The following is a 16158-nucleotide window of genomic DNA, read 5'->3' as shown; positions in this document are numbered from 1 at the left end:
CAGCTTTTGTGTCACAGGAGGCAGATAACCAGAATTATATGATGGCTTTCTTCATATTGATGAGGTTGTAGCAATTAAAGATAGAGATGGTGTGTACCTCATTGATTTGCAACTTCTACAGAGTTTAAATTAATTGAGAGCAAGAAAAGAATAAAAAACCAGACTAAATAGGTATACTCATATTCTTTATCTGTAAACCCACCCCATTCATTGTTGAAAATCCTGTGCCCATATCTGTCTGTAGTTATTACTATGAACTGGAAGCTAACTTTGAAAACCCTGGCACAAACTAGAGATTATCCTTCCCTATAGTAAGAAGTGTGCTGTGCGTACCCATAAGAAATGTTCTAGTGAGAAACTTGATCGTGAGAATCGTTGCATTGTTTTCTTCTGGGGATTAGCAGCATATTGTTTAGCGGGGTCACACTTCAGTGTCCTAATATCTGTTCTCCATGTCTCCTAGAAGACTGTAACTACAGCTTCTATGATTACCACAAAGACACTACCTCTCGTCTTGAAAGCAGCAACTGCGACCATGCCTGCCTCTGTTGTGGGCCAGAGACCTACCATTGCTATGGTGACCGCCATCAACAGTCAGAAGGCTGTGCTCAGCACTGATGTGCAGACCACACCGGTCAACCTCCAGACGTCTAGTAAGGTCACTGGGCCTGGGGCAGAGGCTGTCCAAATTGTGGCAAAAAACACAGTCACTCTGGTAAGCCAGCAGCTGCTACTCATGTGTGCCCACATGAGAGGGTTCAGGATATGCATTTGTAGAGTATATCCATTTTATGCCCCTGCTGGATTTTTTTAGTCTCCGTCATTCAACCATACCAAGTTTTGCCTTTGGGGCTGACAAGGGAGTATGGCATTCCTGCCGGGTGCTCAAACAGCTGTAGAAGTGTCCTCGACACCAAGGACCAAAACGCATGCAGTGCGTTACCTGAGGTCAAAGTTATGACCTGGCTTGTGGGGGAACGTCCTTCATAGCAGCATGCACACTGTTTCATGTATCTCTCTCCATCCTGTTCGCAAACCTTCCTGTGATACTCGAATGCTTACACTCTCTGGTTCTGTATTACCGATTTGGGGAAAACTCCCTGCTGAATTCCTTTAGCTCAAATTTAGTTTAGTTGAAATGGGCTGCAGCCAGGAAGTCCCAGAGCAAGCTGAGGCGCTTTACAAATATTCGAGAAATCCAAAAATTAACAATGTCCGTGTCCAAGGTCCATCAGAAAAAAAGATCCCTTGAAGAAGAAGTACTTGAACCAAAATTGTTGATGAGAGTCTAGGGTAAAACCATTTAGAAACTGATGCTCTCTGAAGCTTGGGGGAAATAGAACCAAATTGTGGTTTGGAAAAGTCCTTTCTTAAAATGCCAGCTAAGAGCTCTTGGTGGTTTTTGAATGATGACCAGTGACGAGTGAAACTAGATAGCAGTGAAGTGACGCTTCAGCACTTACCAGGAATCTTGAGAGAAGCAACCAGCTATCTCAGCCAAATGCTGAGAGTTAGAGAGTTCTCTACAGGAACAAAGCTATTCACCGCTAGATAAAGCTCTTCTATTAGGAAGAAGCCCATTTGGCCAGGCAGCAAGTTTGATTTTACTTTGGATCCAGTCTTGATTTTTATAATACGTACATGCAAGAGTTCTTGAATGTCAAAGGAAATTGTCTAAGATTGCTGAGCCTGCTGTGTTTTACATGAGGCAGGTAAGGAAAATGAAATGCGGTTGGTTCATTTTGTAGACTGTAGCGTGCAGGTGAGAGAGTAAGACAGTTTTCTCAAGGCAGAGTCAATTCAGATGGGTAATTCTACAATGAAAACTTTTAGAAAGGATTATCTGACCCAGATAATAGCGATGCTAAAATTACTTGAAGAACGCCTAAGCTTTGATATTGAACAATTATTGTCCTCTGGTTTATTTATGTTTCCCATTTTTTAGCAGGTTCAGGCAACACCTCCTCAGCCCATCAAAGTACCACAGTTTATCCCCCCTCCTCGACTCACTCCACGTCCAAACTTTCTTCCACAGGTGAGTAAATTAGTGACAGGCCCAATGATGGGTTAGCCGAGACAAAAGTCCTCATGGGCCCTTTCTAAGCAGCCTGAAGTGTGCTTATCAGCTCAGCTGTGTTCAGATCTGACTTGGCTGAAGATTCTACCTGCTGATTTCTGTACCATGAAGAGGCGTATTTTATCACCAGGGTTTCTAGGCAATGACCAAAGGCAGTAGCAGAGGGATGAGAAGAAAAGGAAAATTTAAGATAGCACCATTATAAACCTTACAATGTTAACTTACTGGAAATTTAACCAAACCTGCCTACCAGTGGGGAAGGAATATAATTACTACTTTTTTTTTTTTCCTATATGCCAAAGAGTAGGGAAGGAAACAATAGCGAAACTAACTCGTAGAAACCATTTAGTTTTACTGTGATAGGTGATGGCATTAAGCATCATACTTAAACACAAAACCTTGCCTATAGAGGTTTAGACTAGGGGTCTACACAGGGAACTTTCTACCTGGGCTCAAGCAGCTCTGCTTGCCCATATTCTCCTGATAATCGGACTGAACTCACCATTCTCATTACAGAGTGTCAGGATTGCCCCAGTCTGGGTTTTGAGGGGACTTGACTTGCCAGGTAGAAAGGCTAGGAGTTCCCATCTGAGGCCCCATGTGGCAGGCAAAGAGAGAAGAGAAAAGAAATTTGTGTTCAGTGGCCATAAGTGATTTCTGAATTGCCTGTGTGGTAGGGATGGGCATTGCTAATGTGAGAGAAGGTGATTTCAGTCATTTATCAGGTAGATCCTTAATAAATACCTTGCATATCAAAAAAGGCACTAAGCACTGTGGATATGCCAGTTTTCAAGATAGCCTGTTCTCTGTCCTCAGAGAGCTTCAGACATGTGTTCAGACAATTACAGTGTCCATTATGGGAAGTACAGTTTAGTCTGACCACATGTGGGAGGGACACCCAACTCATTCTTAAGTTTTATAGAAAGTTTCATGGAAGAGTTGGCATTCAGTCTAAGACTTAAAATCCTAGTAAAGTTAGCCTGTCCAAATTTTGGGGGAAGAACAAAAATGCCCCAGGCAGAGGGTAGAGCATATATGCAAATCCAGGATAGAGAGATACATGTAAGCTTAAGGAACCAAAGGAGATTTGGTGTGGCTAGGCATAGTGGGCCATGTGGCTGACTCAGGCTAAGGCAAGAGGTGAAGCTGGAGAGGTCCATTGTGCCAGATCTTGTGGCCTTCTAGGCTGTGTAGGAGTTTGGGCAAAAGGCCCTGGGACAAACCCAGGAGCAATGGGGATCCATGAAAGCATTTTTAAACAAATGCTTGAAATGATCAGATCTTTGTTTTAGAAAATTCCCTCTTGCCGCTGTGTGGAGAATGGATTGAAGATGATCAAGACTGTGGGCAGGAGGTATAGTTAGGACATCATCAACAATAATAGCAGCTAATGTTTAGAGACTCCCGCTATGTGCCACCTACTGTGTTCGGCACTTTTTATGGGTTATCTATTTTAATCTTCACAATAGCCTTGTGAAAGTTAGGTATTACTTTTTTTTAGACAAGGAACGTAGGGCTTAGCCCATGTTTTCCAGACGGTGGGTCATGACCCATTAGTAGGCTGTGTGAAATCAGTATAATGTATTGTAACCAGAGTTTTTAAATAAAATCAGCAAAACAGAATGTGAAATGGTAGAGTACCTAGCACACATGTAATGTTTCGTGAAGTTTTTGTTTTGTAGAGATACAGACATGTGTCTATGTGTGTGTGCTGGTTACAGTATGAAATGTATTCCCTACTGTGTGTCTGCAGCAGCCACCACCGGCTCTTCTTTTTTTTCTTTTCTTTAAAGTTTATTTATTTTGAGAGAGAGAGAGAATGCGCACGCAGGGGAGGGGCGGAGAGAGGGAGACAGAGAATCCCAAGCAGGCTCTGCGTTGTCAGCGCGGAGCCCGACACGGGGCTCAAACCCACCGACCGCAAAATCGTGGCCTGAGGAGAAATCAAGAGCCCGACACTCAACTGACTGAGCCACCGAGGCGCCCCACACCACCGGGGCATCTTAAGTTCAGCTAAATACTCAGACTCACAAGACTGTCCAGGCCCATATTTGGTACCAGTGTACTTGGAACAGTGTGAGACAGAAACCAGAGCTTACCAGCAAGACAGCGTCAAGACATTTTGCTTCAGCCCGTATAGCAGTCTCTGCAGCCGTCTAGTGATTGCTGAGATGCGGGGACATGAGATCCTGAAGAAGACCGTGGTAGAGCCAGCCTGGCACAATAGTCTTATGCTTCACAAGAGCCAGTGCGTCTTGTAACAACTCTGTAGGCATGGCTTTCAGGGTCCTCCCAGTGGACATGCCCAGTTACAAGAGTCACCCCACTGCATGAAGCCCAAAGCAGAGCGTCCCATCAAGTATTTATAATGCTCCTTGTTCAGATTCAGTTCGGATTCAGTTTAGCAGTGAGGGATCATTTTTACCGTAAGCAATGTTGCCTGGTAACATAGTTGACATTCTTACCCTTAATCAGGTTCCCAGGGGAACAGAGCTGGAGCGTTAACTGAAGGTCAAAATTTCATGCATTGAGGGAAAGGATTTTGCCCATAGGGTCACTGTATAGAAAATTTGAAAAATGCTGGCTTAAATCAGATATGTTACTGAGGCTACCTGGCTAGTAAGTGGGAGGAACCAGGATTTGAACCCAAGCAAGGCTGACCTCATGTTTTTCATTGTAATTTTTGTTACCGTTTCAGTAAGCCAAACATAAGTGGCAGTAAGGACCTAGGAAGTAGCCATAATTGAGAAGGATTTAGGAAGTAGAGGTGAAGTAGGAAGCATCAAGAATGGTTCTGAAGTGTATTTAGCAAGAAAGCCATTTACCAAGGTGATGGTAATAGGAGGAAGAGAGGGTTAGAGGAACAAACAGGTGAGTTTTAGACATGTTGATTTTGTTGTTGATGTTGTTTTGAAAGATTTTATTTTTTAGTAACCTCTACACCCAACATGGATGGGGCTAGGACTTAACAACCCTGAGATCAAGAGTCTCATGCTCCACTGACTGAGCCAGCCAGGTACCCCTAGACATGCTGATTTTTAATTTCTTATGAGATTTCCAAGTAGAGGTACATGCCAGGAAGTTGAGTATATTCGGAAATGTCTGGTCCTGAGATGCAAGTGTGGATGGACGTCTTCAGTACATAGATGGTAATTGAAGCCATGGGATGGGTGAAAAACCCCAGGAAGAGTGAGAAGATTGGGGAAAAAAGAGGTTCCAGAACAAAACTCTGAGAAATACTTAATGTTTAGGATTGGGCAGAGGAAGAGGAGGAAGTCCACAAATGTGACTTAGAGAGGGAGTGGCCGAGAACAGGGAGTTAGAGAGCAAGGAGCTGGGCTGAACTGAATTCACGGACATGAAGAAATTTAGAATGTGAATTAAGATCGATGGCCGCATCATTACCATACTGGGCACAAGTTCTGGGTGAGACCGGTCTCTGGATTAGGCGTTTGATCTCAACCTGAGGAAGCAGCATGGTATGGGAGAAGGAGCTAAGGTTTGGATCCAGAAGAACCATGTTGTAGGGTAGCGTTTGGACACCGTTAAGAGCTGATGAGTCTTCTATAAGATTATATATCCTGATATGTATAGGACTAATAACACCAAAATGAATATTAATAAATATTGGTACTCAATACCATTTCACATATATAGTATAAAAGACCTGGCAATGTTTTAGACTTACAAGACTTATGAAATTTCTTGAAGTAATACAGTAATTGTTCTCTCTTTCCCCATAGGTTCGACCCAAGCCTGTGGCCCAGAATAACATTCCTATTGCCCCAGCACCTCCTCCCATGCTTGCAGCTCCTCAACTTATCCAGAGGCCTGTCATGCTGACCAAGTTCACCCCCACGACCCTCCCTACCTCCCAGAATTCCATCCATCCCGTCCGTGTCGTCAATGGGCAGACTGCAACCATAGCCAAAACGTTCCCTATGGCCCAGCTCACCAGCATTGTGATAGCTACTCCAGGGACCAGACTCGCTGGACCTCAGACTGTACAGCTTAGCAAGCCAAGCCTTGAAAAACAGGTACAGGCAGAGTGTGCATCTGCTTGGGGACAGTGGCCTTGCCATTGAGGCTGGGCTGTCTCTGAATACATTCTCTCAAGAACTCTTCTCTTTATCTCAGCACCACTGTCCGTAACCTGTTGGTTATCATGTGATGGTTTATCCATAATGCAAAAGGGCCAGTCTTACTGAAGAAAGTTGGGTTGTTTTTCCCACCATCCCTGCGCAGAGGGATTCAGATTCCCGTGTGAGTGAGCTCCCCCTGCTGGTTCTGAAGCAGAAATTCACAGATGGGTTCTGCTGGTCTCAGTCAGGAAGCACAGAGATATAATGCACAGAAAATGCCTTATTAGTTTCGGCCCAATAAGAATCCAGATGAAGATACGGCTGTGAAAGTCAGGAAGAGTAAACAAAACAAGGGAAAGGATTTCATTTGAAAGATTTGCCCTGGTTATTACAGATAATGAAGAGCCAAATGAAAAAATTAAAATTTCTAAAAAGCATTTTTTAACTCTAGAGAATACAGACATTTTATTTTAGCTCAGATGTTGAAGCCTCTCGTTTATATTTCTAAAGTCAGATTTTCTCTTAAGAATTCAAGGCTAGAGAAATACCAGTAACCTCCAAAAATACTTACGAGTTCTGTAACAGAAGACTTCTAAAAACAAGAAAAAGGATTTATAGGCAGTTACCATATTCTATTTAAAGAAAGACCAGTGATGAGAAAAGAATTTTGCAAAGAAAAGCATCGTCTTTTAAGAAAGTTGCTTTAAAAAGTCATTGACCTATTTCTAATTGCTCAGGCTTGAGTTCTCATTCATCTGAAAATAGTCTCTAGTGATCCTGAATCTTCTGCTTCTGGATGGCTGACCATGATTCAGAGAGGCTGGCCAGATGGTGGGGTATGAGAGGCTTCCTGCTGCCTTGGCCTTCTTGAACAGAGGATCCTTATGCATAGAGCACCCGGCTTTCTATCCAGACAGCTCATAAATGCAGCAGACCTTCCACTAAAAAGCTAGGTATTAAAATCTTGTGCTCAGAAAACACAAGGGAAAACACATCTGTTTTCCTGGAAAGCTTCCTCAGACCCCAGAAAGTGCTTTGAGGAACATTTCAGAAATAGTTACACCTTTTTAGATACACCGTGTTAGATAATGAGCTTTTAAACGCATTATCGGCAGAACTTCATTATTAAAACATAAAAGTAAAATACTGAAGCTGAGAAGTTTGGGTAGGGGCATGTCTGGAGATCATCTCCCCTCGTGTCCTGTGCTGGCTCTCAAAGAACGTGAGGGGCCTTAGAGTTCCAAAGAAGGTGGTTTCAAGACACTCCTTTAGATTACTAAATAGTATTTTTTTTGACCTCTCTTTCGATATAGATACTTTTAGGAGACATTTTTTTTCAGTTTCCTTTTATTTTTGCATTTCTTATTTTTTCTGGTCACATCTAAGATAATACATATTAATTATGAAAGAAAATTCTAACATTATAGAACTATATAATGTACAAAGTGCATCCACCCCGTAATGTGTGGAAAGAGTAAACTTCCCCATAATTCTAACTCCTGACTCTTGAACAGTATGAACAGTTCAGATTATCTTCCTCCATATTTTCTATAATACATTTTTAAAGCAAAAAAACAATCTATATTTTGTAACTTGCTTTTTTTCATGTTAGATGTTGAATATCTTTTCATGTTTTGGACTTATATGTTAATAGAGTTTTTAATTTTAATTTTAATGCTGTAAAAAGGTTTTCAGGAAATCTTAAAAAAGCTTTTCTAAGCAGTAAATTCCATGGTCTCTCTTTTTGTTCATCTAATAGAGGAATCAGCCGTTGCTATTTTAGTTTAGCAGACCACCTGCCATAACGGGCTTGCAGGTTAGCAAGCTCAGTCAGCAGGGGTGCTCTTTAGACTGGACTCCATTCTCAGAATTTTCTTACTTTAGATCTTTCTGCTATCCTTCTTTTCTCTTCTGTGTTTCATTTCCAGTATCACATTTATAGCCATTAGGGGATCTCAGAGATGGGCTAAAGAGTAAAGCAATGTAAATATGTAGCCACAGAAGTACTACTTAGAGTCTGCTCACAGAGTTACCAGAACCTGCGTCCAGCATTCTCTATGTGACAAGGCTAGATGGGTTCCTTTCTGCTTTCTTCTGTTTCTTTTAGGGTGATAACATTCATTTAATAAAAATACGTTGATTACGTGCCAGTTGCTACGCCGAGTGTGATGCCTAAATACAAGGGTGGATAAATGAAAGCCTATACCCTCACAGAGCTCAATCTGTAGTGCATTTCGAACAGGTATGGAGGCTGTGCCTCCAGGGGAGGAAGCATGGCAAGTTGTATAGTTTCAGAGGCCTCCCACCTTGGCATAGAAAAGGAAGAAGGGAGTGTCAGTTACAACAATAGTGCCTCACTTCTTCCCCTGTCAGGCATTGCCAACTTCCTTCAGCCCAGATAAGAGCTCCCTGTCTTACCCTCATTAGAAGCCACATTACGCTGCGACTCTGAGAAAATGAGTGCTAGAGTTTGAGGAGCTTTGAGGCTGGAAACGTGTTCTAGGCAGAAAAGTAGATGGAACCAGACAGACTTACAGCCCCCATACCGCTGACTTTTATGTCCTTGTCCTCTCTAGCACTCTACAAAATGGGGCTAAACACCTGTTAATGATGGAACGAGCTAAAGCATTTAATTTAAAGTCCATTAGACTGCCCCTGATGCAGTTAGTTCTCAGGAATTATGTTCGTTTCTTAATCCACCACACCCACCCCTGCAACAAAGACCTCTGTGTATGTCCCCAAGGCTAAGCTACTGAAAAAAAAGTGCTGGGTTCCCTGTGTGTCTTGGATAGGAACCTACACAAGATCCTCTAAACAGGATCTAAACAGTGCTTCCAAGATGAGAATATTATCCAATGTATTCTCCTCAACTTCCATTCTTCCCTCTTAGTAAACGTGAGCTGGTAACTCTTCACCTTCCATTTTAACACTGGTGCTCTAGCAGGGAAAAGAGGTCCGAGTGACCAGAGATGGATTTTGCTTTGCCTTCAATCCAAATTTATTCAACCTCGATTGGTGAAACTATTTGGACATGTATTTATTTGCAAGTGACTAACTTTGATTATTCATGCAGCCAAGTCTCAGAAGGTGAATTTGGAATTCAGGGTGTAAATGGTTAACCTAATTCTAATCTTGTTCGGAGTGTTTGATTTCTATCTTTGTAACCAAAAAGAACCGGATTTCTAAATTCAAATAGTCACGAGTGTGAGGCAGTAAATACAAACGAGTAAAGCAGGCTGGAAGTAAACACATGGACTTTTATTTTTCCATTTTCAGTGGGAGCATGAGTATAAGAGATATCCCACTTTTATTCTTAGTTTCTGTTTAAAGTAGTGAGGCAAGCATGACAAAATTTAAATTTGGCCTTGGTATCAGGAAGACCATAGAATGTGGAAGAGACTGTAGTAAATGGGAAAGTAATACCGTCTCAGGGGGCAACTACTGCTTGATAATAGCCAGTTTTTATCCTACAGAAATATTTCCAAGAATGGCCAGAAATCCCGATGTTTTGAGAAGCCACCTAGTTTTAAAAATACTGGTAACTGTTGAAACACTATGTAAAGCAAAAAAATATCTGTAGGGCAACTTCATCTCTGGACGATAGTTTGTAATCTCTGATAGAGACCAGACTTTTAGCTTACTCCATTTTTGTTTTTTTGTGTTTTGGTTTTGGTTTTCCCCCGTTTTTTTTTTTTAACTGAGGTGAAATTCATACCACATAAAAATGAACATTGAAATGAACAATTCAGTGGCATTTAGTACATCCACAGTGTTGTGCAACCACCACCTCTGTCTAGTTCCAAAACCTTTTTATTACCCTAAAATGAAAACCAGTATCTAGTCAATAATTACTCTCCATCCACTCCTCTCCCTCCCACTGACAGCTGCCAGTCTGCTTGTTTGTCTCTCTAGATTTACCTACTCTGGGTATTTCATTTGGATGGAATCATATAATATGTGACCTTTTGTGTCTGGCTTCTTTCAGTTAGCATAGTGTTTTCCAGATTCATCCACATTAGAACAGGTATCAGTGCTTCATTTCCTTTTAATGGCTGAATAATAGTCCATAGTATGTATATACCGTAACTTGTTTATCTGTTCATCCATTGATGGACATTTGGGTTATTTCTACCTTTTGGCTATTGGGAATGGTGCTCCTATGAATATTTATGTACAAACATTTGTTTGAATACCTGCTTTCCATTCTTTGGGGGTACATACATACCTAAGAGTACAATTACTGGATCATGTGACAACTCTGGGTTTATCTTTTTGAGGAACTGCCACACTGTTTCCACAGCAGCTGAATCATTTTCCATTCCCACCAGCAATGTGTGAGCATGCTGTTTGCTCCACATCCTTGGTAATACTTACTGTTTTCCCTTTTTAAAAATTATAGCGATCCTAGTAGGTGTGAAGTGGTATTTCATTGTGAGTTTGATTTGCATTTTGTTAATGATTAATGTTGTTGTTGGACATCTTTCATGTGCTTTTTGGCCATTTGTATATTTTCTTTAGAGAAATATCCAAGTTCTTTGCCAGTTTCTATATTGGGTTGTTTGTCTTTTTGTTGTTGAGTTGTGAGGGTTCTTTGTATAATCTGGATACTAGACTCTCATCAGATATATGATTTGCAGGTATTTTCTTCCATTCTGTAGGTCGTCTTTTCACTTTTTCTTTTCTGGAAGCCTGTGTTTTCTTCATTTTATGGATAATGTACTTTGATGCCCAAAACGTTTTAATTTTGATGAAGTCCAGTGTATCTGTTTTTTTCTTTTGTTGCTTGTGTTTTTGGTGTCCTATCTAGGAATCCATGCTGACATCTAAGATAATGAAGATTTACCATAACCTAATTTGTCTTCTAAGAAGTTGTACGGTTTTAGCTCTTATATTTAAGTTAGTAGTTCATTTTGACTTCATTTTTGTATGTAGTATGAGATAAAGGGTCCAGCTTAATTATTTCACATGTGGATATGCAGTTCCAGCACCATTTGTTGAAGATACTGTTCTCTCCCCATTTGAATGATCATGACACCATTGTTGAAAACCAATTGGCAATTGATGTGTGGATTTATTTCTGGACTCTCAATCCTATTCTTTTGGTCTGTAGCTCTGTCTTTGTGCCAGTACCTACCACACTCTCTTAATTACTGTAATTTTGTAGTAAGTTTTGACATTGGAAAGTGTGAGTCCTCCAACGTTTTTCTTTTTCAATATTGTTTTGGCCATTCAGGGGTCCTTGCAATTCCTGCGTGATTTTGAGAATTGGAAAAGCCGATTCTTCCGACAAGAAAAAGCTGTTGGAATTTTCAATTCTTGAACGTGGATGTCTTTCCATTTATTTAGTTTTGTGTCTTTCAGCAGTGCTTTATAATTTGCAGTGCACAAGTCTTTTGTCTCCTTAGTTAAACTTATTCCTAGGTATTTTATTCTTTGGGATGCTATTATGAATGTAATTGTTTTCTTAATTTCCTATTGCAATTGTTCATTACTGTTATGTAGAAATACAGCTCATTTACCTTGTACCTTGCAACTTTGGCGAATTTTTTTATTAGCTCTAGTAGTTGTTTTGTGGATTCTTGGAATTTCTATATGTAGGATCCTCTGCAAATAGAGATAGATTTACATCATCCTTTCCAATTTTGATTCCTTTTATGTCTTTTCTTTCCTAATTGTTCTGACTAGAACTACCACCACAATGTTGAATAGTCATGGTGAAAGTGGGCATACTTCTCTTGTTCCCGATCTCGGAGCGAAAGCATTCAGTCTCTCACTGTTAAGTATGATGTTAGCTGTGGTTTCTCAGAAGTACCCTGTATTTATAAAGTTGAGGACATTTCCTTCTATTTCTAGATTTCTGAGTGTTTTATCATGAATGAATGTTGGATTTTGACAAATGCTTTTTTCTACATTTATTGAGATGATCATGTGTTGGGGAAGAGTTGCCCTCATTTATTAATGTGGTATATTACATTGGTTTTCTTACATCTTTCGTTCCTGGGATAAGTTCTGCTTTGTCATGGTGTATCTTTTGAATATACTGTTAGATTCAGTTTGCTAGTATTTTATTAAAAATTTTTGACTGCAGGGCGGAGCGCCTAGGTAGTTCAGCGGTTAAGCGTCCGACTCTTGATTTCTGCTTAGGTCACGATCTCACGGTTTGTGGGATCGAGCCCTGTATCTGGCTGTGTGCTGATAGTGTGGAGCCTGCTTGGGATTCTCTCTCTCCCCCTCTCTGTCCCTCCCCTGCTCACATTCTCTCTCTTTCTCAAAATTAGATACATTAAAAAAATTGAAAGAATGTTTCACTATATTCATAAGGGGCATTGGTCTGTAATTTTCTCTTTTTGTGGTGTCTTTGGCGTTAGTATCAAGGTAGGGCTGGCTTCATCGAACAAGTTAGGAAATGTTTTCCTCCTATTTTTTGGAAGAGTTTGAGAAGGATCAGTGTTAGTTCTTTAAATGTTTGGTAGAATTCACCAGTGAAGCTGATTCTGAACTTTTCTTTTTGGAGAGGATTTTGATTACTGTTTCAATTTCTTTAGCTGTAACAGGTCTGTTGAGATTTTCCAGTGCTCGAGTCAATTTTGGTAATTTTTATATTTATAGGAATTTGTCCATTGCATCTATATTATTTAATTTGTTGGTAATTCTTCATTATACTCTCTTCTAATCCTTTTTTTTTCTTCTGTAAGATAGGTAGAATGTGTATTCTGTGGTTGTTGAGTGGACTGTGCTTTATATGTATGTTAGATCTTATTGGCTTATAGTGTTGTTCATGTTCTCCAGTTCCTTATTGATCTTCTGTCTACATGTTCTTTTCTTTCTTCTTAACTTTTCTTTTTCCTTCCTCCCTCCCTCCCTCTCTCCTCCCTTCCTTCCTAAAAGAATTTTAAGTAATCTACACCCAACGTTCCTACTTGTGTTTATGATTTTTGTTATTTGCGTTTTCTGTTTTTTTAGTCTGTCCAACTAAAGGTTTCTCAATTTTGTTGATCTCTTCAAAGAATAAACTTTTAGGGCACCTGGGTGGCTCAGTTGGTTGAGCATCCAACTGCGATTCAGGCCATGATCTCAGGATTTGTGAGTTCAGGCCCCGCGTCGGGCTCGCTGCTGTCAGCTAGAGCCTGCTTCGGATCTTCTGTCCCCTCTCTCTCTGTCCCTCCCCCACTCGCTCTCACACACACTCTCTCTCTCAAAAAGAAAAAAAAGAAAAAGGAATAAACTTTTGATTTCATTAATTCTATTGTTTTACTGTTCTCTATTTCATTTATTTCCACTGTAACTTTTATTATTTTCTTCCTTCTGCTAGCTTTGGCTTTAGTTGTTTTTTTTTTCTGGTTTCTTAAGGTTTTTTTTAGTTCTTTAACATTTAAAGTTAGGTTATTGGTTTGAGATCTCTTTTTTTTTTTTTTTTTTTTAAGTAAACTGTTAGAGCTATAAATTTCCTCCCGAGCACTGCTTTCACTGTATCACATCAGTTTTGGTATATTATGTTTTCATTTTCATTGCTCTCAAAGTATTTTCTAATTTCCCCGGTGATTCCTTCTTTGACCCATTGGTTATGTAAGCGTGTGTGTTTAATTTCCACACGTTTTTAAGTTTTCTAGTTTTCCTTTATTACTGATTTCCAGCTTCTTTCTCTTGTGGTCAGAGAAGATAAGATACTTTGTATGTTAAGTCTTCTGAAATTTATTAGGATTTGTTTTGTGACCTCAAACATGATCTGTTCCAGAGAATGTGTCATGTATTATACTTGAGAAGAATGTGTATTCTGTTGTTGTTGAGTGGACTGTGCTTTATATGTATGTTAGATCTAGTTGGTTTATAGTGTTGTTCACGTCCTCCATTTCCTTATTGATCTTCTGTCTACATGTTCTTTTCTTTTTTCTTTTTCCCTCCTCCCTCCTTCCCTCCCTCCCTCCCTTCCTTCCTTCCTTCCTTCCTTCCTTCCTTCCTTCCTTCCTTCCTTCCTTCCTAAAAGATTTTTAAGTAATCTACACCCGGCGTGGGGCTCGAACTCATGACCCGGAAATCAAGAGTTTCATGCTCTACCAACTGAGCCAGCCAGGTGCCCCTTCTTTCCATTCTTTAAAGTGAGGTATTAAAGTCTCCAATTATTATTATTATAGAACTATTTTATTTCTTCATTCAGTTCTGTCAATATTTGTTTCATATTTTAAGACTCTGTTGTTTGGTGCATATATATTTAAAATGTATCATGTCTTCTTAATGAACTGACCCTTTTATCAATATATAATGACCTTCTTTGTCTCCTGTAACAGTTTTTTGACTTAAGGCAAACAATTAGTATAGCTATCCCTGTACTCTTTCGGTTACTGTTTGCATGAAATATCTTTTTTCATCCTTTGACTTTCAACTTTTTTGTATCTTTGGCTTTGAGATGAGTCTATTATAGATAGCATATATTTTGGATCATGTTTTGTTAATCCATTCTGCCACTCTCTGTCTTTTAATTTGTGGGTTGAACTCAGTTACGTTTAAAGTGCTGATAGGAAAGGACTTAAGCCATTTTGCTATTTGTTTTCTATATGTCTTATGTCTTTTTTGTTCCTCAGTTACTCCAATACTGCCTTCTTTTGTGTTTGGTTTTTCTTTCTAGTGCATACTTTTGATGCCCTCATTTTCTTTTCTGTGTACATTTTAGTTATTTTCTCAGTGGTTACCATGGGGATTGCAGTTAACATTCATAAATCTTTAACTGTGTAGTTTGAATTGATACAAGCTTAGCTTTAATAGTATACAAAAACTCTGTTCCTATACAGCTCTGCCCCTCCTTTCTGTTGTCACAGATTTACATCTTTTGTACATTGTATGCCCACTAATACAGATTTATAATTATTGCTTTATGCATCTCTTTTCTTTTTTTTTTTAATTTTTTTTTAACCTTTATTTATTTTTGAGACCAAGAGAGACAGAGCATGAATGGGGGAGGGGCAGAGAGAGAGGGAGACACAGAATCGGAAGCAGGCTCCAGGCTCTGAGCCATCAGCCCAGAGCCTGACGCGGGGCTCGAACTCATGGACCGCGAGATCGTGACCTGAGCTGAAGTCGGACGCTTAACCGACTGAGCCACCCAGGCGCCCCTATGCATCTCTTTTCTAACTCATACAGAAAACTAAAAGAGAAGTTACAAATCAAAGATACAAAAATACTGGATTCTGTTTTTACCTGTGTAGTTTCCTTTACTGGAATTCTTATCTCTTTGTATGACTTGAAGTTACTGTCTAGTGTCTTTTTATTTCAGCCTGAAGAACTCCTTTAGCATTTCTTTTAGGGCAGATCTACTAGCAATGAACTTCCTTAGGTTTTTGCAGGATATAGCATTCTTGGTTGATAGTGATTTTCTTTCAGCACTTTATGTAATCCCCCTGCTGCTGGCCTCTGGTTTCTGGGGAGAAGTTGGCTGCTAACCACATTGAGGACCTTTTCTGTGTGATGCATCACTTCTGTCTTACTGCTTTCAAGACTCTCTCTTTGCCTTTGTCTTTCAACAGTGTGACTACAATGTGTCTCACTGTGAATCTCTTTTATTTATTTATTTTTAATCATTTTTATGGGAACACCAATTTAATTTTTAATTTTTAAAATTTTAATTATTTTATTTTTTAAGCTTTTATTTTAATTCCAGCTAGTTAACATACAGTGTTATATTAGTTTTAGGGGTACAATATAGTGAGTCAACAGTTCCATACATCACCTGTTGGCTCACCACAAGTACACTCCTTAACCCCTTTCACCTATTTCACCCATCCCCCACCCACCTCCCCTCTAGTATCCATCAATTTGTTCTCTATAATTAAGAGTCTGGTTCTTCATTTGTCTCTTTTTTTCCTTTTGCTCATTTGCTTTGTTTCTTAAATGCCACACATGAGTGAAGTCATATGGTATTTGTCTGACTTATTTCGCTTAGCATTATATTCTCTAGATCCATACATGTCATTGAAAATGACAAGATTTCATTCTTATGGCGAAATG

The 16158-nt window shown here is 39.7% G+C and overlaps 1 protein-coding gene across 35 annotated transcripts in view; it reads left to right on the top strand.

Moving 5' to 3' along the window:
* Positions 1–16158, top strand: part of PHF21A (PHD finger protein 21A) — a 196062-nt gene that overhangs the window by 148609 nt on the left and 31295 nt on the right. For 16 of the 35 annotated variants that reach the window (XM_045486644.1, XM_045486643.1, XM_045486647.1 and 13 more), the window contains 3 exons: positions 464–715; positions 1946–2035; positions 5821–6114. In XM_045486644.1, the coding sequence (XP_045342600.1) occupies positions 464–715; positions 1946–2035; positions 5821–6114 (636 nt within the window). The remainder of the gene's footprint in view (positions 1–463; positions 716–1945; positions 2036–5820; positions 6115–16158) is intronic. The other 19 variants (XM_045486663.1, XM_045486650.1, XM_045486673.1 and 16 more) reach the window with 5 other exon arrangements.

This window comes from Leopardus geoffroyi, chromosome D1, assembly GCF_018350155.1.
Source record: "Leopardus geoffroyi isolate Oge1 chromosome D1, O.geoffroyi_Oge1_pat1.0, whole genome shotgun sequence".
Classification (NCBI taxonomy): Eukaryota; Metazoa; Chordata; class Mammalia; order Carnivora; family Felidae; genus Leopardus; species Leopardus geoffroyi.
Note: the sequence above shows the minus strand (reverse complement) of the source record. Positions and strands in the feature narration are given on the sequence as shown.